The sequence below is a fragment of the Odontesthes bonariensis genome, chromosome 3 (assembly GCF_027942865.1).
Source record: "Odontesthes bonariensis isolate fOdoBon6 chromosome 3, fOdoBon6.hap1, whole genome shotgun sequence".
Lineage (NCBI taxonomy): Eukaryota > Metazoa > Chordata > Actinopteri > Atheriniformes > Atherinopsidae > Odontesthes > Odontesthes bonariensis.
In genome coordinates this window covers 11,529,407-11,544,449 of record NC_134508.1, presented here as the reverse complement: position 1 = coordinate 11,544,449, position 15,043 = coordinate 11,529,407, and the positions used below count along the sequence as shown (strand labels likewise).

Below are 15,043 nucleotides of genomic sequence, written 5' to 3'. Positions count from 1 at the left end.
ATTGATAACACTTTATCACGTGTAAGAATCCTGATCACTAGTTTATGTATAGTTGTATTACAGTTGGAGTTGGATCTTGAAAAGAATTTGGCATGGTATTGATGGTATCCCCAAATGGAATACTCATTAAAACGTTTCCTGGAAAAAGCTACATTTAAAGTGATGATGAAAAAAAAAACATATTATTGCATTCTGTATAAAATGCCTCAAAGAGCCATTTTAAACAAACAGAAATTTCTTTCTTTGTACATTGTCCCCAAAATCAAATCTTCTTTTGAATTGTAATTTGAGTTTATAGTTCAAAATTAATAGATAGGTTTGTACAAACTTGTGACTGGTACTCATGAATATGAATAGTTGAAAACACATAAAGGCTAATTTGTGCCTAATAATTGGAAACTTTATAGTAGACTCAATAATCAAGACTGTCCTTCTCCAATAAACGACCCATGGGTCTTTTGCTCATGTAGGCAATAACAACCTACAATTATTTTCGGGGAATATTCCGACCTAAATATATAAACCTTTGATGGTAATGAGTACAACTACATAATAAGTGCCACAATGGTGTCCGTTAAGATAATGATTGTACAGTATAAATAATCTATGTTATAGCATTTTTACAATGCATGGTACTGCAGAGTACAGTTCAGCTCCACACAGTTCTTCCATCCTTCATTTTCCACAACACTCAGTATTGGCTTGACATGGGCGGGATCAACATTTTACGTTTACATTGTGTGTGAAGTTGTGACAACAAAACAAGAACAAATAAGAGATCAATAATTTACGTTGTAAATTGTGTACCGAACTTTCAAACAACTTTGTAGAGTAAGGAAGTCGGTTGTTTTTTGAGTGTGACCACAGAGATGTCTTTATGCTGCCAGGTGCCCATCCTTTCAGATCAATCATCTGTTTGCAATGTTTCCATACAACTACATAGTATTTGCTTGGCTTTCTGAGAGCTTTAGCTGGAGTAGCATCAAAAGACAAAAATATCAGTTAGTCTCAGTTACAACTGTCAACCAAGAAAATCAAGCAAGAAAAAATGGAAAAAAGTAAGGCTTACCACACCATGTCATGGAATATGGCCATTATTCCAAACTTTGGTGTTTTTTTTAAGCTTAAACAAGTAGTTTTAATTTTTCTAACCCTTAGGAAGTGATGTTATTGCCTCAAGTTAACCAGGTAATGACACAGTGTCATGGCAACATATTCTTGCCATCAAAATTACCTTCATAAAAGTGATGGTGGCATCAAAATCAAAGAATCAGGATTGTTTTCCAACCCCAATAAAGTAATGTTATAAGGTTTAAACTCAACCAGGAAGTGGCAAATGTGTTTTAGTTAAATATTGTTGTATTACTTACTGGATGTAACCAACAAGTGAAAAAAAAGGTGCCATATGTGGTTGCTGAACTGGCGTCCCACGGTTGGCTACACAGATAAAAACATATTTGAATGGCCCAGAAGGGTGTCAACGAAGTCTAACAGGGTGATGAAGGCATTACACACTTATCTGTATGTAATGCAACACAACGACAAAGAAGACAGTAATTCTAAGTCACTCCAGATATTTGTGGTGTGTGATTGCTAGCCTGGTGTATTAAGCCCCTACAAGCTTGTTAGCTTGTAAAAGGAAACACTTCAGAATGACTTTTGCTCTGATGCGGAAATGCTGATAAGAGTTGCATTGCCCTTCTGCCACTTGTAAGTAAGGGTGTTAGTTCAGAGGACGCCCATAAGGGTTGTAATTAAATGTGTAAACAAACAACCTGTTTGGTTGTTCTGATCAGAGGAACTGTTGCAATAAAATTGTCACAGTTATAGGTCTTTTCTATGGTATATTCATTCTGTTTGCTCCATGTTTCACTCCATCCACTCAGCAGAGGTCCATGTTGCCCCTCCCTAATTACTTTTTTCAACACCCACCCACTCGGTTCATCAATTATCACCCTGCTCTTTGTGAATGGATCAGTATACATATCTTCAATTCACTGACTTTCATTAACTGACTGCCTTGCTTTTTAAAAAAAAATTCTCTTGGGTTTCTGGCTCATCCTACTCCCTGTCTTTGTTTGCCTTTCAGTATTTTGAGTTTGCGCATAGTGATCAAATCTTACTTTCGGTAAGATAAGTAAGTAAAGTTTTCAGGAAGTGATACTCAAATACTGCTGCAGAGATGAGAAAAAAAAACAAATACATTGGGCATTGAACTGATTGTCCAAAATAGTATGAGAGTCCATATTCTTTGTTTGTCTGTCACAGCACATTTTAGACTTACTTTTAAAGGAAACCATATGATGTGAAAGGCTGTGATCCCAGCATGCTTCCAACAGTGCTACTCTTCCACTACGCTTCCGTGGCCACAACATTTTTTTCCAAGTCAATCACCACACCCTCCGGGCGTCTTGCAGTGCACCATTTATTCACCACAATCAACTGAATCACAAAAAAAAGATTCTAAAAAAACTTTGGTAGAGAAACTTATTTTAACAAAGGCTTTACATTGTGCAAAGAGTACTGGCCTAGAATAGTCCAAATTACATTTAATACATTTACACGCCTACTCTAAATTTTATCCCATATCAAACTGTTCACCTTTGCTGTCGATGGCTAAATGTAATTAACCACTAAAAGTCTGAAAAATTTGATGGGGTTAATAAACAGAGCATACATTTTGACTCTCATATGGTTAGTTTGTAGAGAAACACTGGTCTCAGTTGTGTTTCTGGTGCACAGAACAAATGATTTTTTATACTAAATGAGCAGAACTAAAGATTAAATGTGAGTTGGCCTTAAGCATACTTCAGTTTGCAGACTGCTGGCCAATCAAGAGAAAGACTCCTTTGTAAGCTGGTGGTCGTGACGTCAAATGGTCTCTATAAAGACATAAATTCATAGTTTAATCTGGAACAACACAGCAATGGTAGGATGAGTCTTGATGTCCTCCTCCATTTCTTAACGTGCATAACTAATGAGCCTTTAGCTCTGGATAAATTAAGCAGGGCTTTTGACTGCACTCACATTTGCATGAGCTAGCTTGCTGTCCACTGTGTAGACGAGCAAGATAAAGGGATTATATACCGTATGAGTGTTATTTTCTTATAATTTCATTCTCAACTAACAACACAAAATGCTGGAGATGCTTGAATACAGTCACTATCAGGTGAGATGGTTTTCCTTTCTTTACTTTAAAACTAAGTTTTCAATGGATAACAATATATTATTTGAAAACCAAAAAGTAAATTGACAGGTGAATGGACTGCATTTATGTATAATCTCTCCAGTCTTTTTGACAAGTCTAATTGTTTCACGCATTTCACCCATTTTCGTCTATCTATCATTTGTGCAGCCCCTCTTAGTCTATACAGTGTTTTTTTCAGCCTATGTAGTACTTTTCTTTTCCCCATTCATGTACACTCGCACACGGATGAGTGCATCGTAGGAAGTATGGGGTTCGTTGTCTTGCCCAAAGGACACCTTGATATGCAAAGCTGAGAGGACAGGAATCGAACCAACAAGCTTCTGTCTAGCAGACATTAGCTGTAATTTCTGAGCTCCAGCGGTCCAAAATCTCTCTGAACAAAATACCAATTTTAATGCGCAATAAATACAATGCCAGTACTCTATCAAACCTTCATGTATAACAAACCACAATTAAACTATTGGGGCTATTCAAACCAAATGTCAGCAAAAGTATAAAGAAAAGCCTTTATGTTACTTTATGAGTTGTTAGGAAGCTGCCATAAATTTCTTTGGGGTCATTCGATCATGTGACTCGACTCATGAAAGAGAAATGTTTGCAATGTGGTGATTGTTTAGATGTGATTCAAGGGAAAAAAACTTTTGTTCAAACACGTTTTGTTAAACTATCAGTTATGCAAGGTTAAAAAAAAGATGTTTTTTGGGTAATTTCAAGTCAGTTCTATTCATCAGACATGAAAATTAATTTAGAATAAATTTACAGCCTTTGCTGTTTTGAATTATTATCACATGAGGTGATGATAAAAATAACTACACAGCATGTTTATATTTTATTGGAGATTATCTAAAAAAAAAATTTGTTGGAGATTTTCTAAAAGAAAATCCTATTTTTGACTTGGATCTTTTGTTTGTCTCATTCATGTACGTAGGTGCAGTCCCACCTAGAAAATCCGACCAAGCACCACATCCAGCAGGCTCAGAGGCAGCAAGTGAGGCAGTATCTTTCCACCACTCTGGGTGGTAAAGCTGGCAGCCAGTGTCCCAGCCAGCCCACGGAGCACAGCATGCCACCCGGGCCTGCTGGCAGTGCGCCCAACAGTCCCATGGCTTTGCTCACTCTCAGCTCTAACTGTGAGAAAGAGGTACACCTGTTTATTGCTATATCATTTATGACAATCAGACACCCTGACAGAGCCTAAACAAAAAGTAAAATGTTTTCTATGTATTGTGCAGATGGATGATGTCATTGATGATATTATTAGCTTGGAGTCAAGTTACAATGAAGATGTTCTCGGACTGATGGACCAAGGGCTCCAAATGAACAACCCGGTAATTTATCCAAATGTTATCTCTCTGTCCTTTGGTTCAGTTCAAATTCACAACACAGTTGTTCTTTTGAAGCGTGCATGATAATGACACATCTATGATACTCTAGCTCCCCGTGTCTGGTAATTTACTGGATGTGTACAGCAATCAAGGGCTCCCACTCCCAGGCCTTTCAATCAGCAGCTCGTGTCAACCCAACATTAAAAGGGAATTCACAGGTAAACTGCTGACACCCACCTACCCAATTCATTAGCTTTTGCTTGATGTTATAAATCTTGATTAATTTGTGTATGTTTTGGCCAGTGCACAGTGTTGTAAATTCAGATAGTGAAATCATTTGAAAGTTAGTTTGGGAAACTTTTTGATACTTCCTGTGCTCCCTCTTTATCTTTTAGTGAAACATGCTTTAAAACACTCACTAACAAGTGTGTGTATATGTGTGTGTCTGCCACCGATAGAGTGCTCGGTCAGTTCTGCTGCAAATGGATTTTAGGAGAAAATCGCAGTTGTATCAGAATATAGAAAGTGAAAGGATTACCGTTGACAAATGTCGATATTGTGTGCAATTTGGAAGTGCACAAGATACTATCAAGTCAATGATTTGCCAAATAATTACTCCAGCTCCTGGCATGAAGCAAGTACTGGACAAGCCTGGATCCTGTGGCCAGTATGAAAGCTATCAAAGGCAAGAGGGCTTTCCAGTAGGTAAGCAAAGCCAAATGAAGACGTTGTCCATCAGATTTTCAGAAACTGTGTGTTAAGTATTTTGTGTATGACTAAATCGCACACAATAAAAAAAAGAAAAGAAAATCTGCAATTACAAAAACTATGAAGCTAATTTTAGCTTTTTTTTTTCCAGATGATTTTTCATTGGTTGTGATTAAAAGATTTGAAAGATGATTGCAAAGTCGCTGTTTGTTATGGATGCTTGGTTTACCATTTGTTTGATTGATACCAATCCCTTCTTGCTTCGCAGAGGCTGAAGTTCGTGCTCTCGCTAAAGAGAGACAGAAGAAGGACAACCACAACTTAAGTAAGTCAGAAGTCAGAGTTCAACAGAGATAGTGGTGTTACTACAAATTGTAAATGGATGTTCTACTGTCATGATGTTGGGAAAAAAAGTACTCAATTATGAAATTATACTTCGTGTTCATTATTTGTGATACAAGCTTCTGTTTTCTTGTGTACTCTGCCAATTTTAGTCGAACGCAGACGGAGGTTTAACATCAATGATCGCATTAAAGAGCTGGGAACTTTGATACCGAAGTCAAATGATCCGTAAGTTCTTTGTGTGTATTTGTAGAGAGTTTTCAGAGGTAAAAGTACTGATTACAATGCTGTACAACTTTCTTAGGAAGTAAACCCCCTTCATACAGGGTGTTATGGAAGTTCAGTAAGAAAAATGCAAAAAGCAGATAATCACTGCTGAGAAAAAACAACAGATCTTTACTGTTTTATATTATGAAATTACATCATTAATACAAAAAAATTCTGATAATAGTAGTATTTTATTGTTGAAATTGGTGGAGTCCAACAGCTGAGGGTCACAACTGATTAATTTCCCTGTTTTCAAATTGACTTAAATTAAGAACAATTTCCTTGCTTTTAAATCTCTATTTATTTAAAAGTAAAATAAATAACTATTATTCACAGTAGTTTCTGAAAACATTTTTGCTCAATAAAACAAACAATAAATTCCACCTCTATGTATTTATAGAATGATAGAAATCAGTGATATATCGTTAGCTTTTCATAGATCTTTAAGTAAAGTTTAGTAAAAGCACAACATTCCAATTATTTTTTTCTTTTGCTCATCACTGAATGTGTCCTGCTTTCTGTCAGTCTGATTCCTGAGTTAATCAGTCATAAACTCTGTTTTTAACATTCTCCTCTTCATGTGGATCCTTAAAGTGCATGACTTATTCCCTCAGATGAACCGTAAAGAATCCTGTGTTGTTCTGGTCAGCTGGTCAGCTTCCTCTGACTGTAGACCTTTGTCTCCTGTATACCCCAGAGACATGCGCTGGAATAAGGGCACCATTCTGAAAGCCTCAGTGGACTACATCAGGAAACTACAGCAAGAGCAACAGAGAGCCAAGGAGCTTGAATGCAGACAGAGGAAGCTGGAGCATGCAAACCGCCATCTGATGCTTCGTATACAGGTGGGTCATGGGACAAAGAGCTTAATTGATGATTCTAAACTGGCCTTAAGGTGAAGTGTTATCAGTCTCAGCCATTTGAGCTCACTTCAATCAGCTCTGACAATGCAATCTCACACAAAACGTATAGTAGCTACTTTGGTCAACACTACAAAACGTTGCAGTTTTACAAAAAAGGCAAAAAAATTGTACCATGACTATGTTTGTCTCAGTCTTTTCAGGGGTCTTTTTCTTTTTTAAAACTGATACTTTTTTCCCCCAAGACCTTAAAGTGATGGTTCGGAGTAGATTCACCCTAGGGTCATTTGAACCGTGACATCCAGCCAAGTAGCCCACCCGAAGTTTTTCCGATATTGGCTGAACATCAGCTGAGTTACTGAGTTATCCCGAATAGCTTAGTATAAGCGCTAACGGACCCTGGCAGTATCTCCAAAATTACCACACTAAAATCACATGCCATGACACCAAACTTCTACAATAGTACAAATATGGTCTGTACTCACAAAACGATGCATTTGGAAGTTTGTACATAGTCCAGGAGTTTATTATTATCAACACAAGCCTGATAGCTTTTCTGCTGCTAAAGCTGCGTCAACGTCACTTCCTTGATCTGGGAGCTTCAATGTAAGATGAGGGTTGATCTACTACTGTAGACAACAAAGTATATGCTATATTCTACATGAATTTTTATGAATTTTTATGTTGTAGAGTTGTGAATTTATTTTATCAATGGAGAAATTGAGCAGCCTTGCTCAGTAACTCGGTTGATGTTCAGCCAATATCGGAAAAACTTCGGGTGGGCTACTTGGCTGGATGTCACGGTTCAAATGACCCCAGGGTGAATCTACTCCGAACCATCACTTTGACTTTATGTACTTGTAACTTGTGTGCCTACTGCCTACTTCATTGGTTGAGATTGTACCAACTGTGTTTATTAGAAATGTTCATTTTTATAGGCTAGTATTCAATGAACAAATGCATTATTCACAGTAAATTATGCTTTTACTGATGAAAACGTTTCAAAACATGAAAATCACAAGTACATGTCAATAGACCTCAGCAGTGACGTTACGAAAATGTGCCGGACTAGGCTAAGCATGCGTTGATTGGATATCATCCCATTAGGCTAATACAGTAGGTGACCAGTTAGGAAGGTAGGCTATGCAACTATAATTTTACTATTTCTCATTTCACAATGCCTTTAAGCATACTGTAAAATTCTACCATACATTTATTTTCCATACTTTATTAAGACTTTCACACAAAATTCAAGACTTTTCAAGGTCTGGAAAACAGTGCATCAAAATTCCATACTTATTAAGACTTTCAAGACTTGCGCAAGCACCCTGCTTTTTCCTTTGTCAGAACAAAGACGCAGCTTACGTGGTGACGTATACTTAAAACGTCTACCAGCTATGTCATGACGTTCACCTGCCACGTGTTGTTGCACAACAATGACCTCCACCTGCCACACAAGTTTCACACTTGCTTTAGTTCACTGTCTCGTGCAAGAGAACACATGATCGCGAAACATCTGACACAACTGTCTGGTTGGTCCTTTCACTTTTCTACTTCACAGTCACTCGCGATTCCTTATTACTTTGCTGTCATTCACAATAGTTAAAGTTAGAAATTAAAGGAATGAGGTTAGGGTTAGTAAAATGTACCTGGTTAGGGCTTAAACGTTTTAATGTTCATGGATCGCAGTTACCATGATCTTACATGGACGCTCCCTTACACAAATCACCAGCCTCATGAGACAATACCATCACCCAAAATTGTGCGTCAACTGTGTGGAGATGTTGAAAAATACCTATTACATGTTTTTTTGTGTGCTTCATTGGTAATCATAACAAAAACAAAAAATCAGAAGAGAAAAATGTTCATTTTCAATTGTTTTACCGAGGTTTTGTTCTATACCACAAGTAAAAACACAAAATTATGTACAAAGTTGTAACATTAAAAGACTGAGTTTATACAGCTGAAGCTCGTGCCCTGATTTAACTGTCTGTGATTGCTGCTGTGACCAGCCTGAATCCCTGACGCTCCAGCAAGGAGAAACATTTTGCTAACTTAATCTTCCCTGTGCCTTAGACCGAGCACTGATTAAGGAGATATACAACAACAGCTTTAGGTATTTATAGGCATATGTTATCTCTAGACCAAGACAGCATGTTTGCCTGTGTTTCCAGTCTTGGTACTTGGCTTAGGTAACATTGTCAGAGTATGACTGATCTGCAGCAATAAAAACAGAAACCTGTTTGCCAAGTGGTTTGGGCACATGTCATAATGAAGAAAAAGCTGACAAAAGTAAGTTCCAAGTTCGTTCCCTGGAGACCGAATCGGTGCGTTAATCTGCCTGTCTAAAAAAGGCTGGAAAGTAGGTTTTAACCGAATTGCAGTTTTATACTCTAAGCTGCGAAGTCCTTTGTAAATGCTGTTTTTCCCCACCAGCGTTGCCATACATTTCAGTGCATTATCTGCATAATGTGTTCATCTAGGAGTTGGAGATTCAAGCCCGGGCTCATGGTCTTACAGTGGTGCCATCCACATCTGTCTGCGCATCAGAGCTGATGGCCCGAGCCATTAAACAGGAGCCCATCCTCGGCGAATGCCCGTCTGATCTCTACCCACACTGCTCAGCTCCTGACATGTCTCCTCCAACCACACTGGACCTTAACAATGGCACCATCACCTTTGACCAGATTCCTGCAGATGCCGGGGACCCTGCCCCCTTTGGAAACTCCAGGACCTGTAAAATGAAGGAGTTGGTAAGGGACAATACCCTCGGGCCAATTTCCCCAAGTGATCCCCTGCTGTCCTCAATGTCCCCGGATGTCTCCAACGGCAGCAGCCGTCACAGCTCCAGCTCAAGTATGGAGGAAAAAGAACATGGCTGTTAGCCAAATCTGACATCACCTTAGTGGATGAAAGAACTCAAAAGTATTAATATTTTTTTTTTTATCTTGATTGCTTTTTATTTTCATTAATTTTGGCCATTTACACACAAATTTCAGTTCTAATGTGAGCCAAGACACTTCAGCTCCTGTGTCTATGCTTCTCTTTTTATAAATGGACGATTCTGAAAGACAGACATGTAATTCACATAAAGACTGCTCAAATTAAAACTTTTCAATGTTTAACCTGTTTATTTTTTGTAGTATGAATTCAACAGTCCATCACAAAATGAATACCATTCTGAATGTAACAATGCATTGGTAACAAAGTGTAAAAAAATTGTACAACTTTTTGTTCAGGTAGAGATTGCAGGTGAATGCAAAAAATATAAATTCTCATAGCACTCTGTAATAATGGCTGATCAAATATTGAGCGTATTGAAAGGGTCATTATTATACTATTGATATTTACGATGTAAAATTTTCTTTTAGTCACAGAAGGTTCCTTTTGTTTTAAGTCCGGAGGTGATATAAGCCCCACATATACTTGTATTTGGGTCCAAATGGAAAAAAAACTAGTTCTAATATGATACATGATAATAGTTTGTTAATAAAGAATGTAAAATAAATGTGAATGCTGGTGCTATCCACCCCAACTGTCAAAGTAGTATATGCCAATAGGCTGTGGAATTCATGCATCTAGCCCCTTTTGCATGTTTAGTTGAGGGTGTCAGTAACCTAGAAAAGGATATCTTGATGTGAAACGTTATAACAGCGTTTGTTTTATTCAAATCACAATGTTTTCCCGACCGCCTTGTTTTTAAGACCTAACCATAACCCTGACATTTTAATACACAACCTGAACCAAACAGGCAACTTTGTCAAAGAGGTAAGTTTTTAGCTTCAGTTTAAAAGAAGATAGGTTGTCAGTTCCCCATTCCCAAGCAGGTAGTTCCACAGTAGGGGAGCCTGAAAACGGAAGGCTCTGCCTCCCATTCTAGTCCAATTGAATCTGGAAACAACCAGTAGTCCAGAGTGCTTAAAATTAAGTAATCTGGTGGGGTGATATGAAATAATAAAATATTTGACATAAGAAGGAGCTTGGCCATTAAGAGCATTGTAATGCGAAGGATTTTAAATTATTTTCTAAACTTCACAGGGAGCTACTGTAGAGAGGCTAAAACTTGAGAGATGTGATATTTCTTGGCAGTACCAGTCAGTACACAAGTCGGCATTTTGGATAAACTGAAAGATCTTCCGGCAGCCAGCTAAAATGGCACTGCAGTTTTCCAGCCAACATGTGAAACATTAATAAAATCACTTCTAAGTGTCACTTTGAGACAAGATGTGACTATTTCACAAGATGCTGTGACATTTTGAAAAAAAAAAATTGTCACAAATTGGACACAATGGAATGAATTTGTGTGACTCCTGTTTTTGCCCAGAGATTGGGTTGGTTATATGCACACACGAAAAATTGTCGATTGTGGCTTTTTACACCTGGTATATTTTGTGGTTAATGCACCAAACCATACATATCTCATTTCAGTGCCCTTAGTCATTGAAGCAGGGTGGGGTTAGGATCTGGGTCAGGTGTAAGTGCATCATCTGGGCCGGGCCAATTTTGCTTTGTGGGTGTGTGTACCCTCTGGCTCAATATCTGCAAACATGGAGGAGCTCAGTGCTTGGTTTCACTCCTCCTGCCGAACTATAATGGACTATGTGGCGCCATTAAAACTGTGCAGCCCAAAGCTAAACCTGAGTCCTGGCTTAATGCGAGAACTTGCGCAGCTAGACAGGAGTGCCGAAAAGCTGAATGCAGGTGGAAGAAGGACAAGCTGCAGGTTTCCTACCAAATCCTAAAAGAATGTTGGCGCTGCTACCAGATCACTGTTAAAGAGGCCAGAAGAGAATACCTGTCTAACCTTATCGACTTCAATCGTCACAACCCCTGTGTGCTATTTAAAACCATTGAAACTGTTCTTAACCCCCACCCTCAGCCTGGGTGCACAGAAATATGTGAAATGTGCAATAGCTTCCTACACTTTTTCATTGACAAGGTTCGTCACCATGGCCTAAGTAATAAGTAATAAGGCCTAAGTTTTTGGGAAAACACAAAAAACTTTACCAAACGGAGAGCATATAATATTTTATTAATCATTTCCATCAAAAAGGCCTTGACAGTGGATGACTGTTGACATACATAGAACGTTGTGTGTCAATTATGCAACATAGAAGAATAAAGTGACGTAGGCCAATTTCTGAACATTCAACTGTGACTTAAGCCTGATTTATGGTCGGTGACGCAAGATGCAACGCAAGACGCAACGCAAGACGCAACGTGCGGTTGCAAGCCCCCCCTTGCGTGCTTGCGTGTGTCACCTCAATTTTCTAAACTTCACGCAAGACGCGAGCGCAAGCCACTATCTACATCACATCCGGCGGCATGTTCATCTTCCGGTTTCATCCCCTAATAAAAGACCACTGCTTTCAAACGCCAAGGTAGAAGATGAAGAAGAAGAAGAAGAAGAAGCATGAATCCCCTCGAAGAGAGACTTGCCGAAGAGGTCCTGGCGGTGAATTTCCTTTCATCGTAGTAGGCTTGTCATTGAAAAAACCCGCTGCTCCACCTACTGTCCTGGCGGTGAATCGCCACGCAGCACACGCAACCGCTGACAAAGCAAAATGAAGCATAAACGTCTCGAGCCATTAACGCAAGCGCAAGACGCAAGACGCAAGGGCAGTTAAAAGAGGTATAACTCAGCCTTTAGGCAACTTTAAATCTGGCTTAAACTGCCCTTTCATTCCATATTACAAACTCAAAACTTAAATTACCCTGACTTAAATTGAACAAATGTCAGGTAAATCAAATTGGTCACTTTCCTCACTTCTTTGCTGGGTCTTTTTTTTTTTACCTATCGCAGTTCTATTCTATTCCTGATTTGCCTAACTATGTGGGAAATTGTCAAAGAAGTGATGACACTCAACGGGTATCACTTGTTTCATGGACTGAAGGTCATCCCAGATGTAGCAGTACCCCTCCTTTGAATGCAAATCGAAGAAGGGTAAAGTTGTGGACCTGCAGTTTTGTTTTATAATACAGGCAGCTGGCTTGGGTTTTTGGACACAGCAGCACAGCTTACAAGTCCATTGTCCATACAGATTTCTCTTTGTTTGCAGACTCCTTGTCATGGGATTTCTCTTGCCTTGCTTCATCTTTTTTGTTCACATGTGCATCATATTCAGCCCTAATGATATTCCCATGCTTGAATGACAAGCAAACATCACACTGATCCTTTTTCGGAATTAATACAGAACATACAGACACAATACAGACACCGTGGACCACAACATTTTAGTGCCTCGGTTGCAGCACCCTAGTGGGCATCTCTGGTACCACCCTGGACTGGTTCAAGTCCTACCTGGCAGACTTGACTAAGCCTTGGTGGTTCTTAGTCCCACTCTGCTGCGCTGTCATATGGGGTTCCACAGGTTTAAATTTTAGGGCCCCTGCTTTTCTCATTGTACTTGCTGCGCCTGGGTTCCATCCTGAGAAAGCATGCCATCTCTTTTCATTGTTACGCTGATGACAGCCAGATCTATGTGGCATTAAGGAAGAAGGATGCTTTCTCTCTGAAACCACTTCTGTTATGTCTTGAAGACATTAAAGGATGTCCTTAAACTTTTTAAAATTCAATGAAAATAAAACAGAAGTGATGGTGTTTGGTCCCAGTGGCTCTTGCAAACCCCCTCTTGTTGACTTGGACCCCTTGGTGCAATACAGGAAGCCAACAGTCACAAACTTAGGTTTTAAGATGGACAGTGATTTTAAATTAGACTGGCAAATTGGTGCAATACTGATGTCCAGCTTTTTTTTATCTTAGGCAGCTGGCAAAGGTGAAGCCTTCCTTGCACATATGCACTTTGAAACAGTAATCCACGCCTTCATTACAGCTCGGCTGGATTACTGTAATGCACTCTATCTTGGAGTCAGCCAGTCCTCCCTCGCACGTCTCCAGTTAGTCCAAAATGCTGCCGCTCACCTCTTAACTGAAACACTTAAGAGGGAGCACATTACTCCCATTTTAGCCTCCCTCCACTGGCTGCCTGTGCATTTCAGAGTCCATTTTAAGATTCTTTTTTTTTTTTTTTTTAATCTTTAAATGGGCTTGCCCCGCCTTACCTTTCTGAGCTGCTCCATCCTTATACTCCTCAGGTCAGCTGATCAGCTGCTCCTGGAGGTACCGAGGGCCAAACGGAAGCTCAGAGGAGACAGAGCCTTTTCCACTCCCGGTCCTAAACTGTGGAACGACCTTCCATTGTACATTAGACAATCTCCATCACTGTCCATTTTTAAAACTCATTCTTAAAACCCATTTTTATTGCCTGGCTTTTAACCCAGCATGAGACTCTGTTTCTGTTTTTGCTTTATTGTTTTAATGTTGTTGTTGTTTAGTGTTGTTTTTTATATTGTTCTTATGTCTTATTAGTGTTGTTATTCATGTACAGCACTTTGTTTCAGCCACGGCTGTTTTTAAAGGGCTTTGAGTTGAGTTGAGTTGAGAACTGCAGAGGTACAGGATGCATCAGGATGACGTGATTAAAAAACCACTCAACCTTAAGGTAAGAAAATCGATCTAAATGGCTGGAAACAGAGCACAATTTGAACTTTTAAACATCAAATATTACAACCACAGGACGTGCTCTGGGAACAATTACTGTAAAAGGCCCATGTACATGTTCAAATAATGTGATGTCTATATATCGACATTTATCCACTAAACTATTGCTGTTCCCATCATGCACAGCCATCCTTTATATTAATACACCAGGCTGTCCACCTCTCCCAAGTTTAGTAACCTTCTTTTTGAGATTGTTGTGTTTCTTGTGTTTCCACCAAGCTCTATTTATGTGTAAATTATTTTTTTTTAAAAACACATCACATGATCACATGATCATTTTCCATGCACCATTCGTTTGGGATGGGGCGCTTGCTCTTTTAGGCATTGATGGCAATAAAGCCCCCAAAACCCTCACGTTTCACTGCATAGATCATTCGTGGAGACAGTTCAATGTCACTCTTTTGTTTGCTAAATGAAAGAAGTTGGGTATCACTGTTGTGGCTAGCTTGTATTTAGTCTGTCACTGGTTTTTCTTATCAATCATTGTATGCATTTTGACCTTTGCATCGATTTCTTTCGTTATTTGTTCAAGGTTAATTGAGCACGTGTTGGGACTGGAGATCGAACGGCCAACCTTGTGTTTATTCAACAAACTTTCTATCAACTGCACCTGGTGACCTTCCATTTGAGTTGTCAGCTAGTTTTTGTACTTTGCTATGTGTCAATGTGTCAAGCTGATTTTGGTCTGTGGCTGTATCACTACCCATCTACCCACCTTTATTATACAACATAAGCCTGATTTATACTCGAAAACCAGGTCGTCTGCGTGTGT

General features: G+C 39.1%; 1 protein-coding gene across 1 annotated transcript; it reads left to right on the top strand.

Moving 5' to 3' along the window:
• The first annotated feature begins 3,136 nt into the window (after positions 1-3,136).
• mitfa (melanocyte inducing transcription factor a) lies at positions 3,137-10,224 on the top strand. Its single transcript, XM_075462013.1, has 9 exons — positions 3,137-3,169; positions 4,137-4,349; positions 4,441-4,536; positions 4,643-4,751; positions 5,155-5,238; positions 5,510-5,566; positions 5,736-5,811; positions 6,548-6,695; positions 9,194-10,224. The coding sequence occupies exons 1-9, from the start codon at positions 3,137-3,139 to the stop codon at positions 9,593-9,595; spliced, it is 1,218 nt and encodes a 405-aa protein (XP_075318128.1). The 3' UTR covers positions 9,596-10,224.
• The last annotated feature ends 4,819 nt before the right edge of the window (positions 10,225-15,043 follow it).